Here is a 21,126-nt window from a genome sequence, read left to right on the forward strand (position 1 = left end):
CCATGGAAAGGACACAGACAGCTAGCGCCTCTATCTTGTCGAGCGGAAATCGTTCTAGTTATTTTGGGGATTTTCGTTTACATTGCTTTATGAACAATACAAAATTTGTAAATGACATTTGATCGGAGTCGATAAGTACGATTTCTTTTATTAATTACATCGGTTATAGACAGATGCCTATAGAGTTCTGTGTCCCTAAAACGTCAAAAACCAGGCGACGCGATCGGCAATTGGCGTCGCTGACCAGGGATATGCAAATGTATGCTAGTGTATCAACCTATCTATTCTACAACCGTGATTTGAACCGTTTTGAAATGTCACGAACGTCCAAACAAATCTGTCAGATGTGTCAAAAATTGAAATGCCCGGTTCGCGGTTTAATTTCATTTTAAATAGACACGAAAAGACACCAGGCCAGAGCATTAAGGGTTGCAGTGTTATCGAGCATTTGTGAACGCCACTGCAATACATTTCAGTTTCAAAAATTGTAAATTGTCAGAAAAACGTTTAAGGGCTTTGTCATGAATTACACCTTGGAAAGTCGATTGGAGTTGAACAGAATAAATCATCTGGTCTGTTTTGCAAAGAAGCAATAATTTTTCAAATAATGAAATCCAAAAAGTGAGGTTAAGTTTGTCGAAACCAATGAACACGGTAATTATTTAAAAAATTACATTTTTATAGGTACCCTGAAGGTAAAAATTGTAAAAAATCACGTAATGGACAATGGCAGAGCAAGTCTTATCACAGTTAACGAACACTATGAGTACGTTAATGAGTTTTTGCAGTAAATAATTTTGCCAAAGTTGTGATCCCGCGAAAGTTCAGTTTGTAAATTGTAAGGAATCGTCAAAATATTGTGCAGACGTCGTTTGTGACCGGTGCTTTTCTCTTGAAAAAACACAACTGAAAGCATTGATCTTCATCCCTACAATAGGTGAAAACTGCTATGTCCAAACATTACCTTCAGCTTTGCAGTTTCTAGATATCTGAAACATGCCAGATCTGCATAACAGGAATGTCAAAGAGGTTCTACCCAAAACACGCCCACATGGCCATCCTAATAACAAGATTTTTCAAAATTTCTATAACAAAAAAGATGAAAAAACCAATAAAATTTCAGGAGCATAGTGTTAAGAGTTCTGTAGATGATTATGAGGTCTCTTGAAACAACAGAATGTTTAATAAAGATTTTTAACTTTCCTAATAGTAAAATTACAATTATTACTAAACAGTAAGTTGAAGTAAGTTTTAAATTAAGAGAATGCAACTAACACCGAAAGAAAAATGAAAGTTACTGAAAATAAAAAACTTTATTGCAGTACCTACATACACTTTCTACATCTAATTTTATTTATTGATCACATTCATTTACTTGAAAAAGTATCAGGCCTATGAATCGTCGTCTGGAAACAGCTAACCACACACCAACCTTCATTGCGTGTGATGGTGTTTCTTCAAAAGCGTGAGTATTTTCTATACACCAAATTCTGAAGTTCTGTCAGTTGACATAATAGCCTAACAGATGAAACCAGGCTTCATCAGAAAAGAACGACAAATCGAGAAACCCGTTATCGTCCATATCAGCTTGAAACCAACTACAATACCCAACGCGGCAAGGAAAATCAGCTGGTTGCAGCTCCTGAACCAACAAAATCTTGTATGGATGCATATGTAACTTCTCTTTTACGATTTTCTGACATGGGCTGTATGGTACTCCGGACAGTAAAGATTTTTGACAAAGCTTTATTCGGACTTTGTTCCATTCTCATCCTTAAATCTTCAACAACGTCTTCACTAACTTGAGGTCTCCCCGTCGGTTTTCACTTAGAAATGCTACCAGTGTCGTTAAATCTGGCCATAATTCGCCGTATAGCGTCTTCAAAGATTCTTCATCAATGACAACAGAACATTTCACTAGATACTCGTTTTTAGACGCCTCCACAGAGTACACTCCATCCCCATCCTCATTTAACACCCCATTACGGTAATAGGCATGATGATTGCGCCAAAGAACTAAAAAAATCATTTGTAACACTGACCATAGTTATTCCTCTGTGTTCATTACCTGAGATTATTCCACAATGATCTGTAGTTTTGATAAAAACTGTTTTTTGAGACACTTATTAAAGTTCTAACAAAGGGGAAGACAGCAAAAATGAAAACAAGACAAGTCAATTAACGCACAAAGTGAGGGAAAACGTACCAGTACAAACGAAAAAATTATTGACATCTGAGAGAATTTGATGAAGCGTTGAAACAGTGCAGCCGCTAATGTCAACTAATGTGGCGTAAAAAATAAAAATTCCAATATTAGTGTAATCCTTTCCACAAAACTGAAAAAGGCGGCACAAAATGTCACCAAAATCATGGCCTTCTTCGACTACAATATTTTATAATGACCCTGTATAATCCAACCAGAGTTTTCGGTAAAATGGTTGGGGGAATTTCGTTACCAAATGCCGACAATTCAATAATAACCCAAATAGATTGAGGTTTTAAAATCATTAAAACACCTACTACAGACCCCGACACAAGTTGTCTCTTGCTTTTCTAGGAAGAGCTTCGATGTGTTAAATACATCAAGTCCTCCTACAACTTTCTTTTCGAGTTCTCTTCCTGTATCAATTAGTCCGTGTTGGGTTTTCAAAAAGTGAAGTTCAAAAGTGTAAAAGTGTTTTAAAAATGGTTTATCATCTAGTATCTTGTGCCATTTTTAAAAATGCCCAAAGTCAAATCGTCTTTAAAGGACAAGTTGTTCTGTAAAGCCTGTGTGAAAATTGTAAATATAAATCATTAATGTGAAAATGGGAAAACTACTTGTGAAATTAATTCCATAAATTTTTCTAATTTTGAAAAATTAATACATAAATAAATAAAATATGTTCTTGGAATTTCGTATGACCTTGTTTTTAGTAAATTATCTCCATTAACTAATAGCACGAATCCTGGTCGGGATGGCACTCCACCTTATTTTTTAAAACTTTGTAGTCCAACTATGACAATTCCTATCACTCTCTTCTTTCAGTCATCTTTAAAAAGTGGTATTTGTCCTGATAAATCGCAAATTTCTTATATTTTGCCATTATTTAAATCTGGTACAAAAAATGATGGGTGTAGCTACAGACCAATTTGTCCCTTTTCACCTTTGTGTAAAGTGTTAGAATCAATTATTATCCGTGATAGTTTCTTAACCATAAAAAAAAACGATTGTTACAAACCATCACGGTTTTATACCCCAACTTAGTACGGTTACTAATCATTACACCAATCCATACACCAATTTCTTCAAAGCGTTTGATCGGGTAAACATCAACTTATTATTAATAGGAAATATTTTTAAATGGTTAACTACACACATAATTGGTCGCATCCAAAAGGTCAATCTTAAGAGCTTTCTGTCAAAAGAAATCCAGGTAACATCCGGTGTTCCCCAAGGGAGTCACTTAGGCCCATTCTTATTCCTATTATTTATCAATGATATTGTTCATTGTTTGAAATATCTGAATTATTAAACAACAATAAATAATAAACAATAAACAATTTCATGTCGAAAGAAGTACCATATTCTTCAAAATGAAAATACTTATAGGCACAAAACAAATCTTACGAAAGATACCAGGCAAATTTTAATTTTCTCATTTCTTAGTGAACACCACAACAAAAATTTTTACTTTGAATATAGTGTTGAACAAACTTAACAGCAAAATATTGCAGTTATTTTTGGAGAGAAGCTGCAAAAATAAAATTCCTTAAGAATTATAACTTTAGAAAGAATTACTTGTTCCAACTTTACGATAACGTAAGTATTGCATGATTGCATAAAAACTTTAAATTGGGAACATTCTAATTGTTGCTTTTTAATTTATTTCGTTATTTTACATTGTACTTTTGTAGGCGATTAACAGAGTTAGAATAGATATTGGATACTGGGGTACACGATATTTGGATAGCAGTAGATGAAACTACAAATACGAATGGGCAATACGTTGCAAACATTGTAGTGGGAAAATTATCGGTAGAGGAAGCTGGTACACCACATTTACTGGCATCGAAAATATTGGAAAAAAACAATAGTGTAACAGTGGCACGTTTTATCAATGAGTTGTTAGGTAGTTCCATCAATTATTAAATAAAAAATCAATTTTTCTCTGTTCTAAGTTTAGTAACTGAAGTTATCCGGAATCAATATAAAGATGTCAATGGTTTAATTTCCAACGTAAAGAAAGTATTTCTGAAAGCTGATTTGAGGATTCAAAGCTTTCGAGAAGCCTCACTTGATTGTCCATTGCCTCCAGAACCGGTTCTGACAAGATGGGGTTCATGGATTGAAGCGGCAATATATATATATTATTGCGATCATTTTGACAATATAAAAAAGTTTCTTTTAGCTTATTATGGAATCTGACTCCATAGTGTCGAAATGGATTGCCAATGTTCAGTACTACATATTTCCAACAAAAGTATCTCAAACATAATTTGGCTTAAATAAAAACCCATTTTACCATCTTAAAAACAAGTATAACTAGATTGGGGACCATTGGGCTGACCTTAAGGCATAGTGGAGCAATTGTATAAAGGATTGGAAGATGCCCAGGGGAGAGTAAGTGGAATGGTATTTAAAAAGCTCCAAGATACTTTACAAAAAAATACCGGATACCAAGAGCTTAAACTTGTCAGCAAAGTATTACAAAGCGAAAATCTAGAATCAGATTTAAAAACGAAACCCACGGAAATTTCTAATTGTAAATATTTTCCTTTAACATCGTGTGACCCTGAGAGATCCTTCTCTAGGTATAAAAATGTCCTAATTTGTTACGCAAATTTTAACGAAGATTAGGATCGTAAAACCTTGCGTAAAATTCATTTTTCCTTAAACTTGCCTATTTTGCCGTTTTTTGCGGGCCTAAATCCCCCGTTTTTATTGTCTATTTTAGGGCCTATTTTGTTTTTTTTTTTTTTTTAGTCTAAAATCAGTTCTTTACAGACTACAAATCAAACTCTCAAACTCTGATTTGTTATTTGTAACACACTCATCTAAGCACTTTGCACAAAAATAACACTCTTACACCTCAACGTCCTCAACTGTACATGAACGGGAGAACCAAGATTAATTGAGAACAATGTCAGCAACTCCACGCTGTAGTTTGTAATTTAGGTTCTTCAACGAAACCATATTTTGCGTTAATTTTACAAACCGTAACAATCGACTCCGGTTTCCGCTAATATTCTCATGTTCCTACCACCCAGATGCACAACACTATCATGCTTCAAACATCCCCACGGATAACATTGCTGTTTCAACTATCCATATTAATAACATTTGTTGGCTCCCAGTTTTGACATAAAGGCCGCTATTTAATTAGACACCCTCCACCAGCACACACCTACAACAGAGGTGCGTATGTAATGTCTTCCAGGGTTATTATGCCGCTCCGGGGACTTTCATCCCTTAATTATCCGGTTGACCGTCGAACTTTCTTGGTGTATCGATTGACCGGAACTGTTATGTTGTCAACGGGGTGATAAAAGGAGGGTTAAAGCTGCCACTTAATCCCCTTTCTAAATAAAGTACCAATTGTTAAGGGACGTGTTGTTGCTTAATCCATTACGAACGTTTGGCTGGTTTTATAGTGAAACTGTCGTTTGGTGGTGTTGAAATTCCAGCCGTGTCTTACTAATTTATCGGCACTTAGAGTATCACAACTAAAATCATCAGCGTAAGTTTGGGTATAAATCATTTAAGACCCCGTGCATACCCTCTTCTAAGCACTCTGTATTCACATCTCATTTATGTTCACAAAGGAATTTACGCGATTAAACTTTGTTGTATGGTTTACAGCTTCTACCTTAAAATAATAACAGTGAAATTAAATTAAAACAATAGTTTTAGGAACACAGGTGTAGACATGCATTTTTGTATTATTTATATTATACCTGCTGGAAATTTATGAGACAGTGCATATAATAATAAAACTAAAAGTTGCTTGTTTATGCAATGCCAACTTTTGCAATGGCTTTTTGTCACACTTTGTAAATACACATTTTTTACCTGATCGGTGTGTTTAAAACAGACAAAACAGCATTCTATTGTTGTATACAAAATATTAGTAAACGTTACCATGATAATAATACGTTCCTAAGTGGTAATAAAATATACCTACTAATACTACATGAAACAAATATAATGCTTTATTTGCTATAAAATCTAACTTGATAATTTTAAAATTCCTTAAATCTACCTAGGCGTTGTCATTATGCAAATGTACAGAAAATATTTCATCTTTTGTATTTTTCTTCTTAGAAAACCTTAAACTGTATTAGGATGATTTATTTTTAGATCTTAATTAAGTTAATTAAACAATTTCACCAATTTGTAAAGTATTCTTTGAGGTATACTAGTATCTTTACACGACTATGTTGTTTGTCTTCCTTACATAATACACAAACATTTCAAATTTCAGTACTTCTTATTTATAAATACAGGGTCTCTATAAATGATTATAAGGTCGCACTAGGTCATGTAAACGTGCCGCCTCTCAGATTTGAACTGTAGTAAATGCCCAAGGACGGATGACAGAGACCACACGCATCTGTATAACTAGTAGCTTAAATGCTTGATATCTTTTTAAAAAATAAAATTAATTCATTAGGTACAATACAAAGAAACAAAGTTATTGTGCTTAAACATCACAGTAAATGTTGAAAATGTTCACCATTTTGTTCAAGACACACGTTCACTTTCTTTTTAATTTCAAAAATGTTCTGTAATCCTTTCGTCAATGCCCATTGTTCAATTTCATGTTGCAACAGGAACTCTTGACTGGTGAGGAAATTTTGTCAAAGATGCTTGCGAATTTTGCTCAAGTCGCCGTTTTATCCGAATCAAGAAATATAATTTCCAGTAAGAAGTCTCCTTCCTTAATTGCGAATTGTTTAACTTAGAATAATTAATTTGATCCGGTAAATTCATAATTTATCCCTGTAAGTTTTTATATTGTGTGGTTTTAATTCAAATTTTTCTAGACATGGATTTTTTTTCCCGACCGTAAGCTAACGAAGTATTCTAATATGGCTATTTTCATGACCCCTAATATATGAAAAAATAGGTTTCTAATTATTGTAAATTTTTTTATGTATGTTAGAAACCTCGTATGGATGGTAAAACGCTAACCGAAATTTTTCTAATCATTCTCCACCAACCAATTTATGACGTCATCTCAAATTTTTTTATTTTTGTATAATAACATTTTATACCAGTAAGGACACTTCGAACGTGGCGTTGTCATGATGGATTCAACTTGCAACGTCAGACGAATTTTGTTTCGAAGTAGTAAGATCTGTTTCAACACAAGATAAAGGCGCATTTAAAAATAATTTAAAACTATGAATCAACTGTAGTAATGTTCTTGTTTATAACCCTTTTTAATCAGGCGAAGACGGCAACACGTTTTTTCCACGACTTGGTTATTACAAAGTGTGAAAGAGCTTTTCAAGAAAAATTTCAATTTCAGATTAGATAAACGTATCTTGAATCTTAAATAAAAAACGGTTACCTAGAAAAAACGAACACTGATATAATTTACAGTATTTCTTTTTTCGCTTTTAATTACGGTGTGACGTCTATAAAATAAACAAGTAAAACATAATAATTAATATATTAGGGAAACAAAATTTCTTTTGACGCTTCCACGTTATTATTAACAAATTAACAAATAAGGTCTCATTAATTTTGCAGCGTAAATATTGTTCTTTTGTCAAAATTTTTCTATCCAAAGAATAGAGTTAACTAGATGAAAATTGTTTTGTTTGTGTTTACCAGAAAAATAATAGCAGTTTTCTCGTTTCTCTTATTTATTATGTTTTCAGTAGTATTCACTATACTATGTAGGTATGTATATGCCATCACCAAAACAATGCATAGAAAATTGGGCACAAATTATACACAAGTGGATCATTATTGGATATTCTTGTATGTTTTCATAAAAGCAGCAGCGTTTCTGTGAATTTTAGCGAAGTTATTACTTATTTTAGGTATCGTATCGGATCATTGTGAATGGATACGTACTGTGTTACAATTGTCAAAAAAAAACACGACCTATTAAATTATTATAATTCTAATAAGAACGTTATGAAAACTAAGATAATTTATTTAACAAACATTCATTAAGGATGGGATTTGAACTCGACCACGAAGCATTTGACGTAGAAGCGAGATATTGGCTATTGAAAATTTCCACAAAAAACTTAAAAGTAATTGTGACAACAATCAAGGCGGATTCATAAACCACGAGTGCAGGAGTACATTACTTCATAAAATTTAGAGAACCTTAACTACGCTATTGATTTTAGTTAGCGTTCTACTATCTAAGCAATGTTAATGACAAACATAAATTTGACAACGATGGGTCCGGTAGTTTCGAAGATTATCTGCTTAATAAAAATTGACACAGACAGATGACAGACAACAGACAGGCGGAAACGCCAAACCTACTTTTCCGTACTCTAGACATCATGAAACGTCGGAAAACATGAAAGTAGCGGGAAATAAAAATCTTGGGGCGACTGTGTTTTATCTTTGAAAGAATTTGAAAAGATCTTTGGGCACCTGGTGTTTTATTTTGAAAAAGTCCTTTAGTGGCTTTTTTTAAGAATGTGAAGGAATCATGGGGCCCTGATGTTTTATTTTTCGAACAGTATGAAAAAACCTTAGAGACCCTTATTAATATCTTAATTTTTTTAAAGGAGCTGGTAGAATCTTCAGGAGACATTGCATTTTGTCTTTGAATTTGTAAAGCTCTGGGGGACTCCTGGTGCTTTCTTTTTGAACGGTGACATAATCTTACAACCCATAGTCTCCCATTTTTTTTAAGAAGATGAAAGAATTTTGGTTGCGTTTTATCTTTAAAGAATTCGAAAATGTGGGGACTCTTAAAGTGTTTGAAGAATTTTAGAGGCCCCTGGTGTGTTTTTTTTTAAAGAAGGTGTAAGAATCTTGAAGGCACCTACTGGATTTTTTTTTTAAGAAGGTACAAAATCTTGGGTTTTCCTAGTGTCTTTATTTTAAAGAAAATGAAAAAATATTGAAAGAATTTGAAAAAATCTTGGGGTTCTGGTGTTTTTTTTCAGTCTGAAAGAATGTCTTGGTGAGTGTGAAAGATCGTGGAGACCTTTAGTGTCTTAAGTTTATAAAGAACTTGGAAGAATCTTCAGAAAACCTCGTGCTTTGTCTGTAAAGAATTTATAAAAGTAAAAAATTGTTAATTTATTGTTCCTTGAATTTCGATGACATTACACCATCACAAGATTTTATCCAAAGTTTCAAATACTGTACATTTTACATATTTTAAGTTGGTGGTACACATTTTCTGAGACAGTGTAGGCTAGTATACCCGGAACGTTGTTTTTGTATCCCTTAAAATTGTATGACGTGATTATGGGCACAGGGTTAGTAACGACTGTAAAATGATCCTGTCGGTTAAGTTTCGATGAAAAGAAAGGGGTTGTAATTGAGGGAGAAAAGAAAAAAAATACAAAAAAACTCTTTAGAAACTAGCAAAACATGAAATATAAACTTATAAAAAATACGATGGAACCGATACCTATTACAAGATAGACATAATAAATAATAATAATAAAAACAATAATAATCTTAAAATTACTGTTATTATTAAAATGATACTTCCATGACAATGGTGAATTATCATTATTAAATTAAAAATCAGTTAAAATGTCACTTCAATTTTTCTCACGTATTGGATGCAGTTGCTTTTCCATAAATTTTTAGATTAATTTTAAGAAAACAAAGAAATACTTTACAAATTTTAGTAAAATGTAACAATTTATCTTTGTAATCACATTTTTTTTATACTTTTGACTTTATCGAAATAATTTTAACATGATAGATTATAAACAAGTGGTTAAAAAATGAGTTACAGCAAAGTAAAATTTAATACACATTCTTTTTTTAACTTAAATTTTATTGCTTTCAGTGAAATCCAGGAGGAGATATTTTTATTCATAAAATTATTCACTAGTCTGAATTAACCATATAGTCAATCAAACTGGAAGTATCTATTGGTAAGTTAATTTTATTGGTTATTACCATTAATTTGAAGCAAATGATACATTACAAGAACGAGCAAAGTTCACTTAATTCCATCGATAGAAAATTAAATTGAAACGTTTGTGTTTGAAGAGAACCAGTAGAAACCTGGATTTTGGTTACGTACCACGAATATCAGTGTTATATTTCAAAAATATAATTATGTTGCTCTATCTGCAATTGCTTTTTACCGTTTATACACTTATTTAACTGTCATCCTCAAAAATCAATCCATTCGAAACATTGTCAAAGTAAGGATAAACCGTTTTTGACACTTTTACTTGAGTCTAATAATATCCTTGTCGAAAAATGAAAAAGAGATATACATTTTTGCGAAATTTTTAACAACATATGTTATTTCACACGTTAACACGTCGCTGCAGGCTGAAAACTCGCCTGAAATCTCTGTCGTACGAAAACACTAAATGAATAAACATGTCTATGAACCCTGCTGCGACAAATAAAGAGTTAAAAAGTTTGCGACGAGTGGACGCTGCTGTTCCGGACCTTACGCTCCAGTTGAACTCAGCCATTCCGTTCATTAATTTCCAGCTAACATGTTTACACATATAACTTGTCACGCTGCAAAAGTTGAAAGCTTTTTGCCTTCGAGCTCCCACGGCTAATCACGGCGAAATCGCCAATGACGTATCATTTTTAGTCCTGTGATCCTGTAATGTGGATGTGTTTGATATATTGTCAAACGGCTTTTGTGCTGTGTCGTGACGGTCGAGTGAACGCTTTCACGGAATTCTTGCTCTGTCTAGGCCATGTGCGAGCTTCCAAAGTATTTGCCTGAGATTTCGTGAAAGCTTCGACGGTCTCCGGCTATTGTGAGGACCACGAGAGATTTAATCCGACGTTTTACACAGGATTAAACTAGGACCGGGCTGCGGACGGCCACTTATTAAATATTCCTTTGGCACTTGTTGGGTTAAAGAGTATTTTTGTGTGATTAGTGGGATTAAGCTTAATATGTGTTAATTTTTAATCAGAAACTTGAATTAGAGTAAATAGTGACTTGTAAGTAATGAAAATGGAACAAGGACAAATACAAGCTGTCTAGGTTAACTCTTCTCAAATCACTACTCAGAACACTGCTTCCATAGACAAATGTATGTATAACCTTCATCTATCATACTTAAGTATGAAGATATTAATATAGGATTTTCTCAAGTTTCGACGACGTCAAAATTCAAAATGGCTGGTCATTTTGCAGCTGACTATCTCAATATAGCCGCAAAGACCATTACTACAGTGCTCAAAAACCCCCAAAAAAATAGTAAAGCTAAGTCGAGTACTAATTCACATCTTCCTAAATCTTGAATTTACAACATTAATTACAACGATTTAACGATTCGTGGCTTTCATTCCATTTTTAAAGTCGCGTGCAAGCTTTCAAATATTGAGATTCAGTAGTTATATAGTGGGGCTGCTGGCTCAGGTCAAATGAGGTCAACCCGAGCTAGGAGCCCCACAACTTTTGATCGAGCGGTCATTGATCTTTTTGGTCGACAACTGACCTGGGCGTTCATTGACTCTTTGTGGCTGCAGGTGGCTGACATGTGCGTTGACCTTGCTTTTGCTCGGTCAAGCTGACGCAGCGATCCCCTTCCTATCTCGAGCAGGCTCGAGTAATACCCCACCATCTCTTTTGCGGTTATATAAACGTCGATTTACTTGTCAGTGATTTATTTAGTATTGTGCCTTCAATTGTTGAACAGATTGTAAATTTAAAATGTCGTCTTTTATTTCTGGTTTGAATAAAGAATCACAATTACAAGCTTTTGTGAGTGCAAAAACTTTAGAAGAAAACAAAAAGTTTTTAATTAAAAGTTTTAGTAAAAATCCTACAAAATACGGGGACAAAATATTTGTGCAACTGGAAGATTGCAGGACAATACTACCCGAGCGCTTTACTGAAAAATTCGACGATTCAGTAATCGACGATCTGAACAGAAAAATTGCCAACGGCTGGAAGTTGCATTTCGTCAACAAAGGACCGATCGGTCAAACAGTCAATATAGAATTCATTGAAGGATGAAGATAATGAAAAATAAGAAATATAATCTAAATATCGTTAAAACTTTGCATCGGAGATTAGATTTACATTTGGAACGGATTCGTTCCATAAAAGAAGCAATTAAGTTGTATGAAATAAGAAAAGGACTTAATAATCTTAAGCTGTAGAATTAATGATTTTAATAAATTATAATTAATCACTTACTGTGTTTTATTTCACCATCCTCGTACAAAATATTATTTTATGGTGAATCGTCATGAATAAAAGACGTGTGTGCTTCGATAATATACCTGTTATTTTCTTAATAAATGATAAAGAAAACCGAATTAATACTTGGTTATATGATGTTAGAAGATTTCAAATGAATGTGGAACGTTTCGAAATACAAATAAAACCGTTAATCGAAAAAATGATGGAGAAGAAGCGAAAATTTAGAGAAACAATCGAAAAGTTAAATTCACAATTGAAAATTATTCAACAAAGAAAATCAGTTAAATAACTTCTTCGAAAATTGGAATAATTCAAATTATATTATTATATTGTAATAAATATTGTTTATTTCGTTTGGTGTGTTATTTTCACCAGTCCCATATAAAATTATTTAATTGCGATTAACCGTCACGAATAAAAGCCGTGTTTCTTCCGACAAAATTCCGTTTAAAATGGTCACTTAGGTTATTCATAACAGACAAAAAAATTATTTGTTTTGGGTCGAAAATAGGCCCAGACTACATAAACTTTTACCCAAACGACAAATAATAAACCGAACCACGCCCGTAATAATTTAAAATAAAATTTCAGCTGTCCGAAGCAAGTTTCTGTTGATTTAAGCTTATTTGCACTCGGAATCTTGTACATTACAAATAATTACGGATCAATCTAACGTAAAAATAATGATGCGAAACACGTCCGTAATTATTAGAATAAAATATCAAATGTCGGAAGGCGAGAGTGTGTTGTTTAAAATTAAAAAATGTCACTTACATCGTCGAAAACAGACAGTAAAATTATCCGTTCTTTCTCGAAAACATGCATACACACACATATCACAAAAACCACCATTTAGTGTCCACAACAAAGCAAGAAAACCACTTATTTTCCGATATAATTACGAATATTTTCACCTTAAAATTTGTAAACCGAAACGCGTCGTCGTCCGTCATTATAACAATATTCTTTCGCATCAGCAGATTCCTTCGGAACCACACGTTATTTTCTCATTAGACAGGGACGTATTCGGAAATATTTAAAAATAAGGAATTATCGCTTCAGGGTGCCATACAGCAGAAAGTTTGTTCACAAAAAAAGAAAAACGCATCTCTATAAACTAATGACACAATTTGTGTAAAAATAAATGAGGGTAAGGGGTGTAATAATTGTTTAAATATAAAAAAAATGTTTAACTCGAAAACGGTAAGAGATAGGAGGTTCGTGCAAAGAACAAAAAAGTTTCTAAAATACGAAACACATGCACCTATCTTGACGGTTTTTAGTTTGAGTTTAGCATTTCGGAGAAAAGGGCAAAAGTTTGTGGTGACCAAACGGAATTAGTTAAAAATTTGTTTTTTGTGTCAAATTATTTTCGGATGAATAATCGATAGGTCCATATAATTAAATATGTGAAAATTTGAGTTTGGGGCGCAACAATTTTTGTCAAAAAAGGTTGTCAAAATTCGAAAAAAAGTTTTCCTTGAGCAGTAGGAAAGTAAATTAGAAGTTTTGGTGAAAAAAAAAATTTAAAAAATTCAAAGAATCCAAAGAAAAATTAAAGCAAAAAAAATCTCAAAAAAAAAATCCAAATTTAGAAAAGTTTGTTTTTTCACAAAAACAAATGCATATTCATGAAGTACTATCTAATCGTGTGTAAACATGATCATGACTCATAGGTGTATCTACCGTTTAAATAGAAAAAATTTTTGTTACTCGAAAATGGTAAGAGATAGGAGTTTCGTGTATAGGGCAGAAAAGATTGACAAAAACAAATAATATCGACAGCCGTCAACGGTTTTTCGCTAACTTTTGATATGACTGTGAAAAGGGCAAAAGTTTGTGGCGCCCAAACGGTAAAACTTAAAAAATAGATTTTTGTACCAAAATATTTCCGAATGAACGGTCTATAGGTCTACGTAGCAAAAAAAGTATTTTCATCTACCGTTTAGTAGTAATAACGAAAAAACCTTATAGCTCCTAAGGGGTAAGAGGTAGCATGTCGGTACAAGGGAACGGAAAAAAGCTAAAAAAATTAAGACACACGTTGAGCAAAAAAAATTTCGAAAAAAGTTGAAATTGAGGGAGAAAAGGGCAAAAGTTTCTAGTGCCCAAACGGTAAGAGATACGGTATCGGTTGTATACATCAAAACCTTCTTATGGAACGAACGGATAAGTTTGCTCAAAAAAATCGATTCTGTCCACGTCAACCTTGATACAGGAGCCATTTTTAGTTTTTTCAAGGTCGCTACGTAAAAATTTTTTCAGGTCGAAAAAAAGACCATCGAAAAAGGATTCGAATAAGCCCAACATGCAACACTTAAAAAAAAAAAAAAAAAAAAGCGAAATAGGTTATTGTCTTTATATTTATTGTCACATGACTACTACCATCACAACTAAGTACACTAAGACACTAAAGAAAAAATTTCAAGTTTCAAAAACCAACAAAAAAACATCAAAAACCATCAAAAAGCACTATTAAAAAAAGAGATATATGTATATATTTGCTGCTTCCACTACTTCTATCACTACAACAATTTGCTACCACTACAACAATTTGCTACCACTACAACACTAAACACTACTATATATACTATACCCTATACACTATACACTATACACTATATACACTATTCACTGTACAAAATTAATCCTATTTAATAAGTTTTTTACTTCTTCAGCACTGCTTTCACAATTTTTCAAGTTTTTGTTGAGATCATAGAGTTCTTTTTTGGCTTCCGCAAGAAGTCTTTGATAATCACACACTTTTTTCTCATATTGTTTGACGTTTTTTTCACACCTCGTCTTTTTTTTCAGGAGGTCGAACCTTTTCTTTTTATGGGTTCGTTCGGCCTCCCGACACTTCGAACGGAAAGACGCCAGAAGTTCCGGTGCCGTGGATGGCGACTGGAACTCATCCTCGCTGTCCACAGTTCGAGGTGTCGGGGGTGGTGTCCGGCGGATCGGTTGCCCTTCCTCCTCTTCCTGCTGTTGCTGCTGATGGTGCACTGATGGGGAGCGTACATCAGCATCAGGAACAGGAAGAGTTGCATTCGTGTCTTGTTGTTGTTGTTGCTGTTGCTCCTCAGGGGTTGCCTGCATGTTCTCACACAACGCCCTCAATAACTTCATGTTCTTTCCACCATTTTCCTCTTCGCCATCGAACATAGATGGCGTCAAGTCGATATCGAGAGGAGACGGCTGCTGGTAGGAACATGAGGGCTGTGGAGAACTGGGCTCTGGAGATCTTAATCGACTCATCTCCTCCTCCGAGAGCTCAGAGATAAGTCTCATAGGGGGTGGTGGTGATGATGGACGGCAATTATTATTATTGGGTGGCTACAAAATATATAAACATTACTTAGTTATTATTAAAAAGAGAAAAAGCAATCGCAATAATAATGCAAATATATAATAGATAAAAATAAAAAAAAAACCTACCTGAATGACGATATTTTCCAGAATATTAATTTTTGGTTTTTTTAAACTCAGGGAAAATTTCATTTTTATTGCAGGGACACTGTACACACACACAGAGAGAGAGAATAAAAATAACTAATGACAATTATAAGTAACTACTCTAAATATATAGGAAAAATAATGCAGAATATACAAAAAAATAAACAATGTAGAGGGGTTAAATGCCGAATCAGCAGTTTTTCATGTCCATATATGGACATTTTAAAGATTGATCCAAATCAGAGAAATGCAATTCAGCAATTTTTGAAGACGTGCTTTTCTCGGAAATTAAGAGTTCAAGGTTATGAAAAAACCTATTTCTGTGAGAAATGCAATTCGGCAATTCCATAAACACGTGCTCTTCACGGAACTTAAGAGTTCAAGGTCATGAAAAAACTATTTCCGTGAGAACTGCAATTCAGCAATCCAAGCCTCACTGTGATGAAGCACATGTATATAAGACGTATTGGTGTTCTATAAATTTATCAGTTCAGTTCACACATCAGATATGTTTCCACTGAAAGAGAGTCTTTTGGTTTCTCGCGATCTTGATATAGATTCATTGAATGAAGAGAAACGTTGTATCATTCAAGCAATCGAAAGTTTGTTACGACAAAAATTTCCATTGTGCAGAAAATTCATGGCTGGTGGATGTGCCGCATTTCTATTGAACCGAACCTCTTCATATACGGACATTGATATTTATATAGAAAAAAATGAAAATATAGAAGAATGGGCTAAGGATAACTGCCAAGCTAACCGAATCTCTATTTACGTTTATCAATCCAAATGGCCTTGCTGTTATTTGAATTTTGAAGGTTTTCTATTTAACCTTATTTTTATTGAACCTCGTCCTCAAATTTCCTTGGAAGCCAGAATACTAAGAATTCTCAAATCTTTCGATTTAACGATATGCAAAGTGGCAATGTATTTTTCAAGTGGAGTAAATCCAGTACTTGTTGAATGGAAATTAACAGATGTGAATTTCGACAATGTTGAAAAAAAAGATCGCATCACCAAATATAAGAAAAGAATTGCGAAAAAGGAAGTACGATTTGAACCAAACAATTTAGCTATGTCAGCATATACTGTAGTGGTAGATCACGATGATTCCTGTGTTGCTGCTAATAATTTGAAAAATATTAAATAATTTATTGTTGTGTTAAATCGTAGTGCTGATGCTGTTAGAAAAAAAAAAATTATAGAATATATGTGAAATAAAACTAATAAATGTAAATAATTGTTTTATTGAATCCGTACATTCATACATTTTCAAACATTTGTTGGATTATTGGGTTTGCTACAATGAGTGAAACATATTAACACTAAATAAAGTAACACACAAAATATAATTACAAAAATAATTGCTCCTGCAGAAGTAAATATCCAGATCCAGGGTTTTGCCAAACAATATTGTGTAGCATTTTCACCGCTAGAACTTTTGTATCCACTATAATCGTTAATAGTGGTGATATTTGGTGACTTGCATCGGCTTCTGTTTTTGAAGACAAATTCTAGTTGATACTGCAGTTGGCTGGAAACGGATACATTTTTTGAATAAAACATAACTAACTGATCATGTCCATCTTTAATTTCTATCATTTTTCTACAAGTACATTCTTTATTTCTAACCAGAGTTTGTAAATGTACATCTGTAACATTGCTATCAGTGAATAAATACAAATCTTTCTGTATTAAAATGGTCGATAAAATAAGTGTGCAGTTTAAGCCTAACATTGTTTGGATAGAATGAGTACTTTGTTGTTGCGAAGTAACCTATATATGTATTCAACAGCACCACCACCACCACCACCACCACAATTAGCACTAACGGCTCGCCAAATCCCAGCATGCTACTATTACGGTCATTATCGAGAATATGAGAAAAAGTGAAGCAGACCACACATGATCGTTTCTTAAACAAAAATCAAAGATTTCCTTTGAATTGTTACTACTGTTAATATTTTCGATTATTAACCATTGAGAAAATTGTCGATTTCCTTGCTCTGTTTTTATCTTGTAAGCCAAATAATTTTGCGTTGTGATATTTTTCGCATAGAAGAGATGATAACTGGTTTCGATTATATTGATCGGAGTCATTTTTTCCCAACATTCCTTTTCATACGTCTGAATATACAGAAGAGTTATGTTTGGCGTGGTATAGATATATAAGTTGTTTTCAACAAGCGCACTTAATAGTACCATCACGTTGATAGGCAGAAACATTTTAGACTAGTTATGTTCTTGTATACACACACTCGAATAGCAAGCTTGTATAGGTGGTAAGTCATGGTAGGGTGGTAGCGATAAACGGACCGAAACAAATTACTATAATTATTTTATTATTTTCTTCTAAAAACTGACTTATAATTATTGATTGCCGTTCTGTCCAGAAGCAGCTCCCTACTCATGGAGGGGACGTACGTTTGACTAATTTCATTATCCCAGTTGTCTGGGCATTCTATTATTGGCGGTGGTGGTGGTGCTCGTGGTGGTGGTGATGGTGGCGTATGGGATGCTCTGGAAGCAGCCTCACGAAGACATCTCTCCCGCTCCCAGGCCTCACGATGACAATTAAAAATATGGCGCTTCAATCGGCTCTCAAGAAGCCTATGGCTTCTGTCAAACGGGCATATGACAAATTGCTCTAAATAAAAAAAAAGAAAAAACAATTAGGATTTTTATTTAATAGTAATAAAGACAAGCTTACCCATTTTGTTGTTTATATATATTTTTCTTAAGTGTTGAGGACTGACTGTGATCTTCAATTTGTTGAGGACTGTTATAACTCTTGCGGGTGATCTCCCATTTATACACATTATCAATCCCCACTCTTGCTATTTTCCTCCACTTTTACTACAGATTACATTTTCTTAATTACGCTGAAGTTGATAATTTAGTTGTTTTTCTGAGCTTGCAAAAATACGCGTCTCATTTTTCGCTGATTTTTATTAAATTTGTTGAGTTGTGAGTTACAATCGGAAATTTCGTTCACATATAAATAAGAAGGTATTCCACAGAAAAATAAAGAAAAATAATAGTGCTCTTCTTTCTACTGTGATAAACAAGTTCGACAGCAAAAAAAAAAAAAAGAAATGCATCCGCAGGAAACAGTGACGGCTATATGTAAAGGCTCGCTTAAGCTAATTCATGAATATATTAGTAAAATCAAAACAATCGAAGAAATTAAAAATTTTTTAGTATATATAAATACCAGCATTAGAATAATTAGAAAAGCACTTAGATGTAAAATACATCGAGAAAATATTTTAGAAAATGCTAATTCCTTAGAAACAAGTCTAGCTTATTTAAAATTTTACCGCTTCAAGCTTTTAAATAAAAAAAAACAATTGTCTCTAAAAATTGGAGAAGGTTATTTTAAAAGAGACAAATTTAAACCTACGGCAAACGTAACCTGGCAAGACATAGAATCTTGTTTTGAACAAAGAATTCGTACAGGATTTATAATTAATCATCACATTAAAGATCCTCTTCAGTTTTTTCGACAATCTTTTAAATGTTTTATGTTTAGAATTAGAAAAGAGCTAAAAAACACGATGCTAAAAGTAAATGTAATTTTTTCGGCAAATTTTATTAAACCGCACTCTGGTGAAACAGACGTTAAAACATTCTCCACAAAAAATCAGCACATTGATACATATACAGATTTAAAGCAATGGTACGAAGAGAACGTTGTTGATAAGATAATGAAGAAATTAGAAGAATTTGCGGAAAAGGACTCCGGTTGGGCGTTGTATGAGATTTTAGGATTGAAAATTAACATAAATAAATATGATCCAATCAAATTTGGTTACTCAACTTTCGTGTCCACACCAGCTTGCATTAAAAAAAAACATGCAATAATTAATGTTCAAAATGATGATGAATATTGTTTTCTATGGGCAATAGTTTCAGCTTTATTCCCTACCGATAAAAATTCACATCGAAAATCGTCGTATCCACACTTCAAAAATGTGTTGAAATATGATAATTTAGACTTTCCAATCACAATTAAAGACATTCAAAAATTTGAAGAACTCAACAATCTTGCAATTAATTTGTACTGCATCGAGGAGAAAAAAGTTTTACCTTGTCGTTTAAGCACAAGGTTTTTAAATTCTAATAAAGTAATTAATTTGCTTATGCTACCTGCTGAAACACAAATACAAAATACAAAAAACGACAATGATCACTTTGAAGATCGTCAATTGCTCTATCATTTCGTGTGGATCAAAAATTTGTCAGCTCTTTTAGCTAAGCAACTTTCCCTCCATAAATGTAAATTTTATATATGCGAAAGATGTTTAAATCATTTCACTACAGAGGAGTTACTCCAAAAACATAAAACTACATGTCAGAGTATTAATAAATATTCCATAAGATTGCCATCAGAAAACGAAAATTATTTGTATTTTCAAAATTATAGATATCAAGAGAAAGTACCTTTTACTATATACGCAGATCTCGAGAGTATTCTTCTTGATTATTCAAAAGACCACATGTCCACTACTTGTAAAACCAATCCTTATCAAAAACATGTTGCATACAGTGTTGCATACTATTTTCACTGTTCATATGATAATTCTCTTTCCAGATTTCGTTTGTATCGAGGTAAAGATTGCATCCAATGGTTTGTTCAAGAGTTAAATCAATTGGCTCATTTTTGTAACAACAAATTTCAAAACATTATATCTATGGAAAAATTAACTACACAAGAACGTGAGCAGTTTGAATCCTCACAAATATGTCATATATGTAAAAAAACATTTTCAGAAAATAACGTTAAAGTGCGCGATCATAATCACTTAACTGGAATGTATAGGGGCGCTGCACATCAGAATTGTAATTTAAATTATAAAGATATTTGTGTTATACCTGTGGTGTTTCATAATATGAGTGGATATGACGCACATTTTTTTATTAAAGAACTTTCAAATTCAATAAAAGGTGACATTAAATTGCTTCCCATCAATAAAGAAAGATATATTTCATTTACTAAATTTGTCGATGATACAAAAGTTAGTTTACGATTTATTGATTCTTTCAGATTTATGCCCTACAGTTTAGACAAGCTTTCTTCCAATTTAGATAATTCACAAAAAATTATTACTCAGACAAATTGTAATAATATGGAAGAATTTTATTTGTTAAACAGAAAAGGAGTGTTTCCTTATGATTATATAAATTCCTGGGAGAAACTCCTTGAAACAAAACTACCCGAAAAAAAGGAATTTTATAGCCGCTTATACGAACAAGATGTTAAAGATGAAGATTATTCTCACGCTATCAAAGTTTGGAATACTTTCAATATTCGTACATTAGGAGAATATTC

At 33.1% G+C, this 21,126-nt stretch overlaps 2 protein-coding genes across 6 annotated transcripts in view; both read right to left on the reverse strand.

The window, feature by feature from the left end:
- Nucleotides 1–21,126, reverse strand: part of Pde9 (Phosphodiesterase 9) — a 252,277-nt gene that overhangs the window by 61,273 nt on the left and 169,878 nt on the right. The gene's annotated exons all lie outside the window — the stretch shown is intronic.
- On the reverse strand, nucleotides 17,026–19,115 carry LOC135119479 (uncharacterized). The gene is made up of 2 exons (XM_064043896.1): nucleotides 18,505–19,115; nucleotides 17,026–18,441 (listed from the first exon to the last, which is right to left on the reverse strand). The coding sequence occupies exons 1-2, from the start codon at nucleotides 18,611–18,613 to the stop codon at nucleotides 18,137–18,139; spliced, it is 414 nt and encodes a 137-aa protein (XP_063899966.1). The 5' UTR covers nucleotides 18,614–19,115; the 3' UTR covers nucleotides 17,026–18,136.

Source organism: Zophobas morio, unplaced genomic scaffold, assembly GCF_036711695.1.
Source record: "Zophobas morio isolate AGI-343-1 ecotype UQ-CSIRO unplaced genomic scaffold, CSIRO_AGI_Zmor_V1 ptg000005l, whole genome shotgun sequence".
Taxonomy (NCBI): domain Eukaryota; kingdom Metazoa; phylum Arthropoda; class Insecta; order Coleoptera; family Tenebrionidae; genus Zophobas; species Zophobas morio.

Coding starts and splice junctions, on each gene's coding strand:
- LOC135119479 (XM_064043896.1), bottom strand. CDS start 18,613: ATGTGTATAAATGGGAGATCACCCGCAAGAGTTATAACAGTCCTCAAC. Junction 18,442..18,504: donor ATATATAAACAACAAAATGG/GTAAGCTTGTCT, acceptor TTTTTTATTTAG/AGCAATTTGTCATATGCCCG.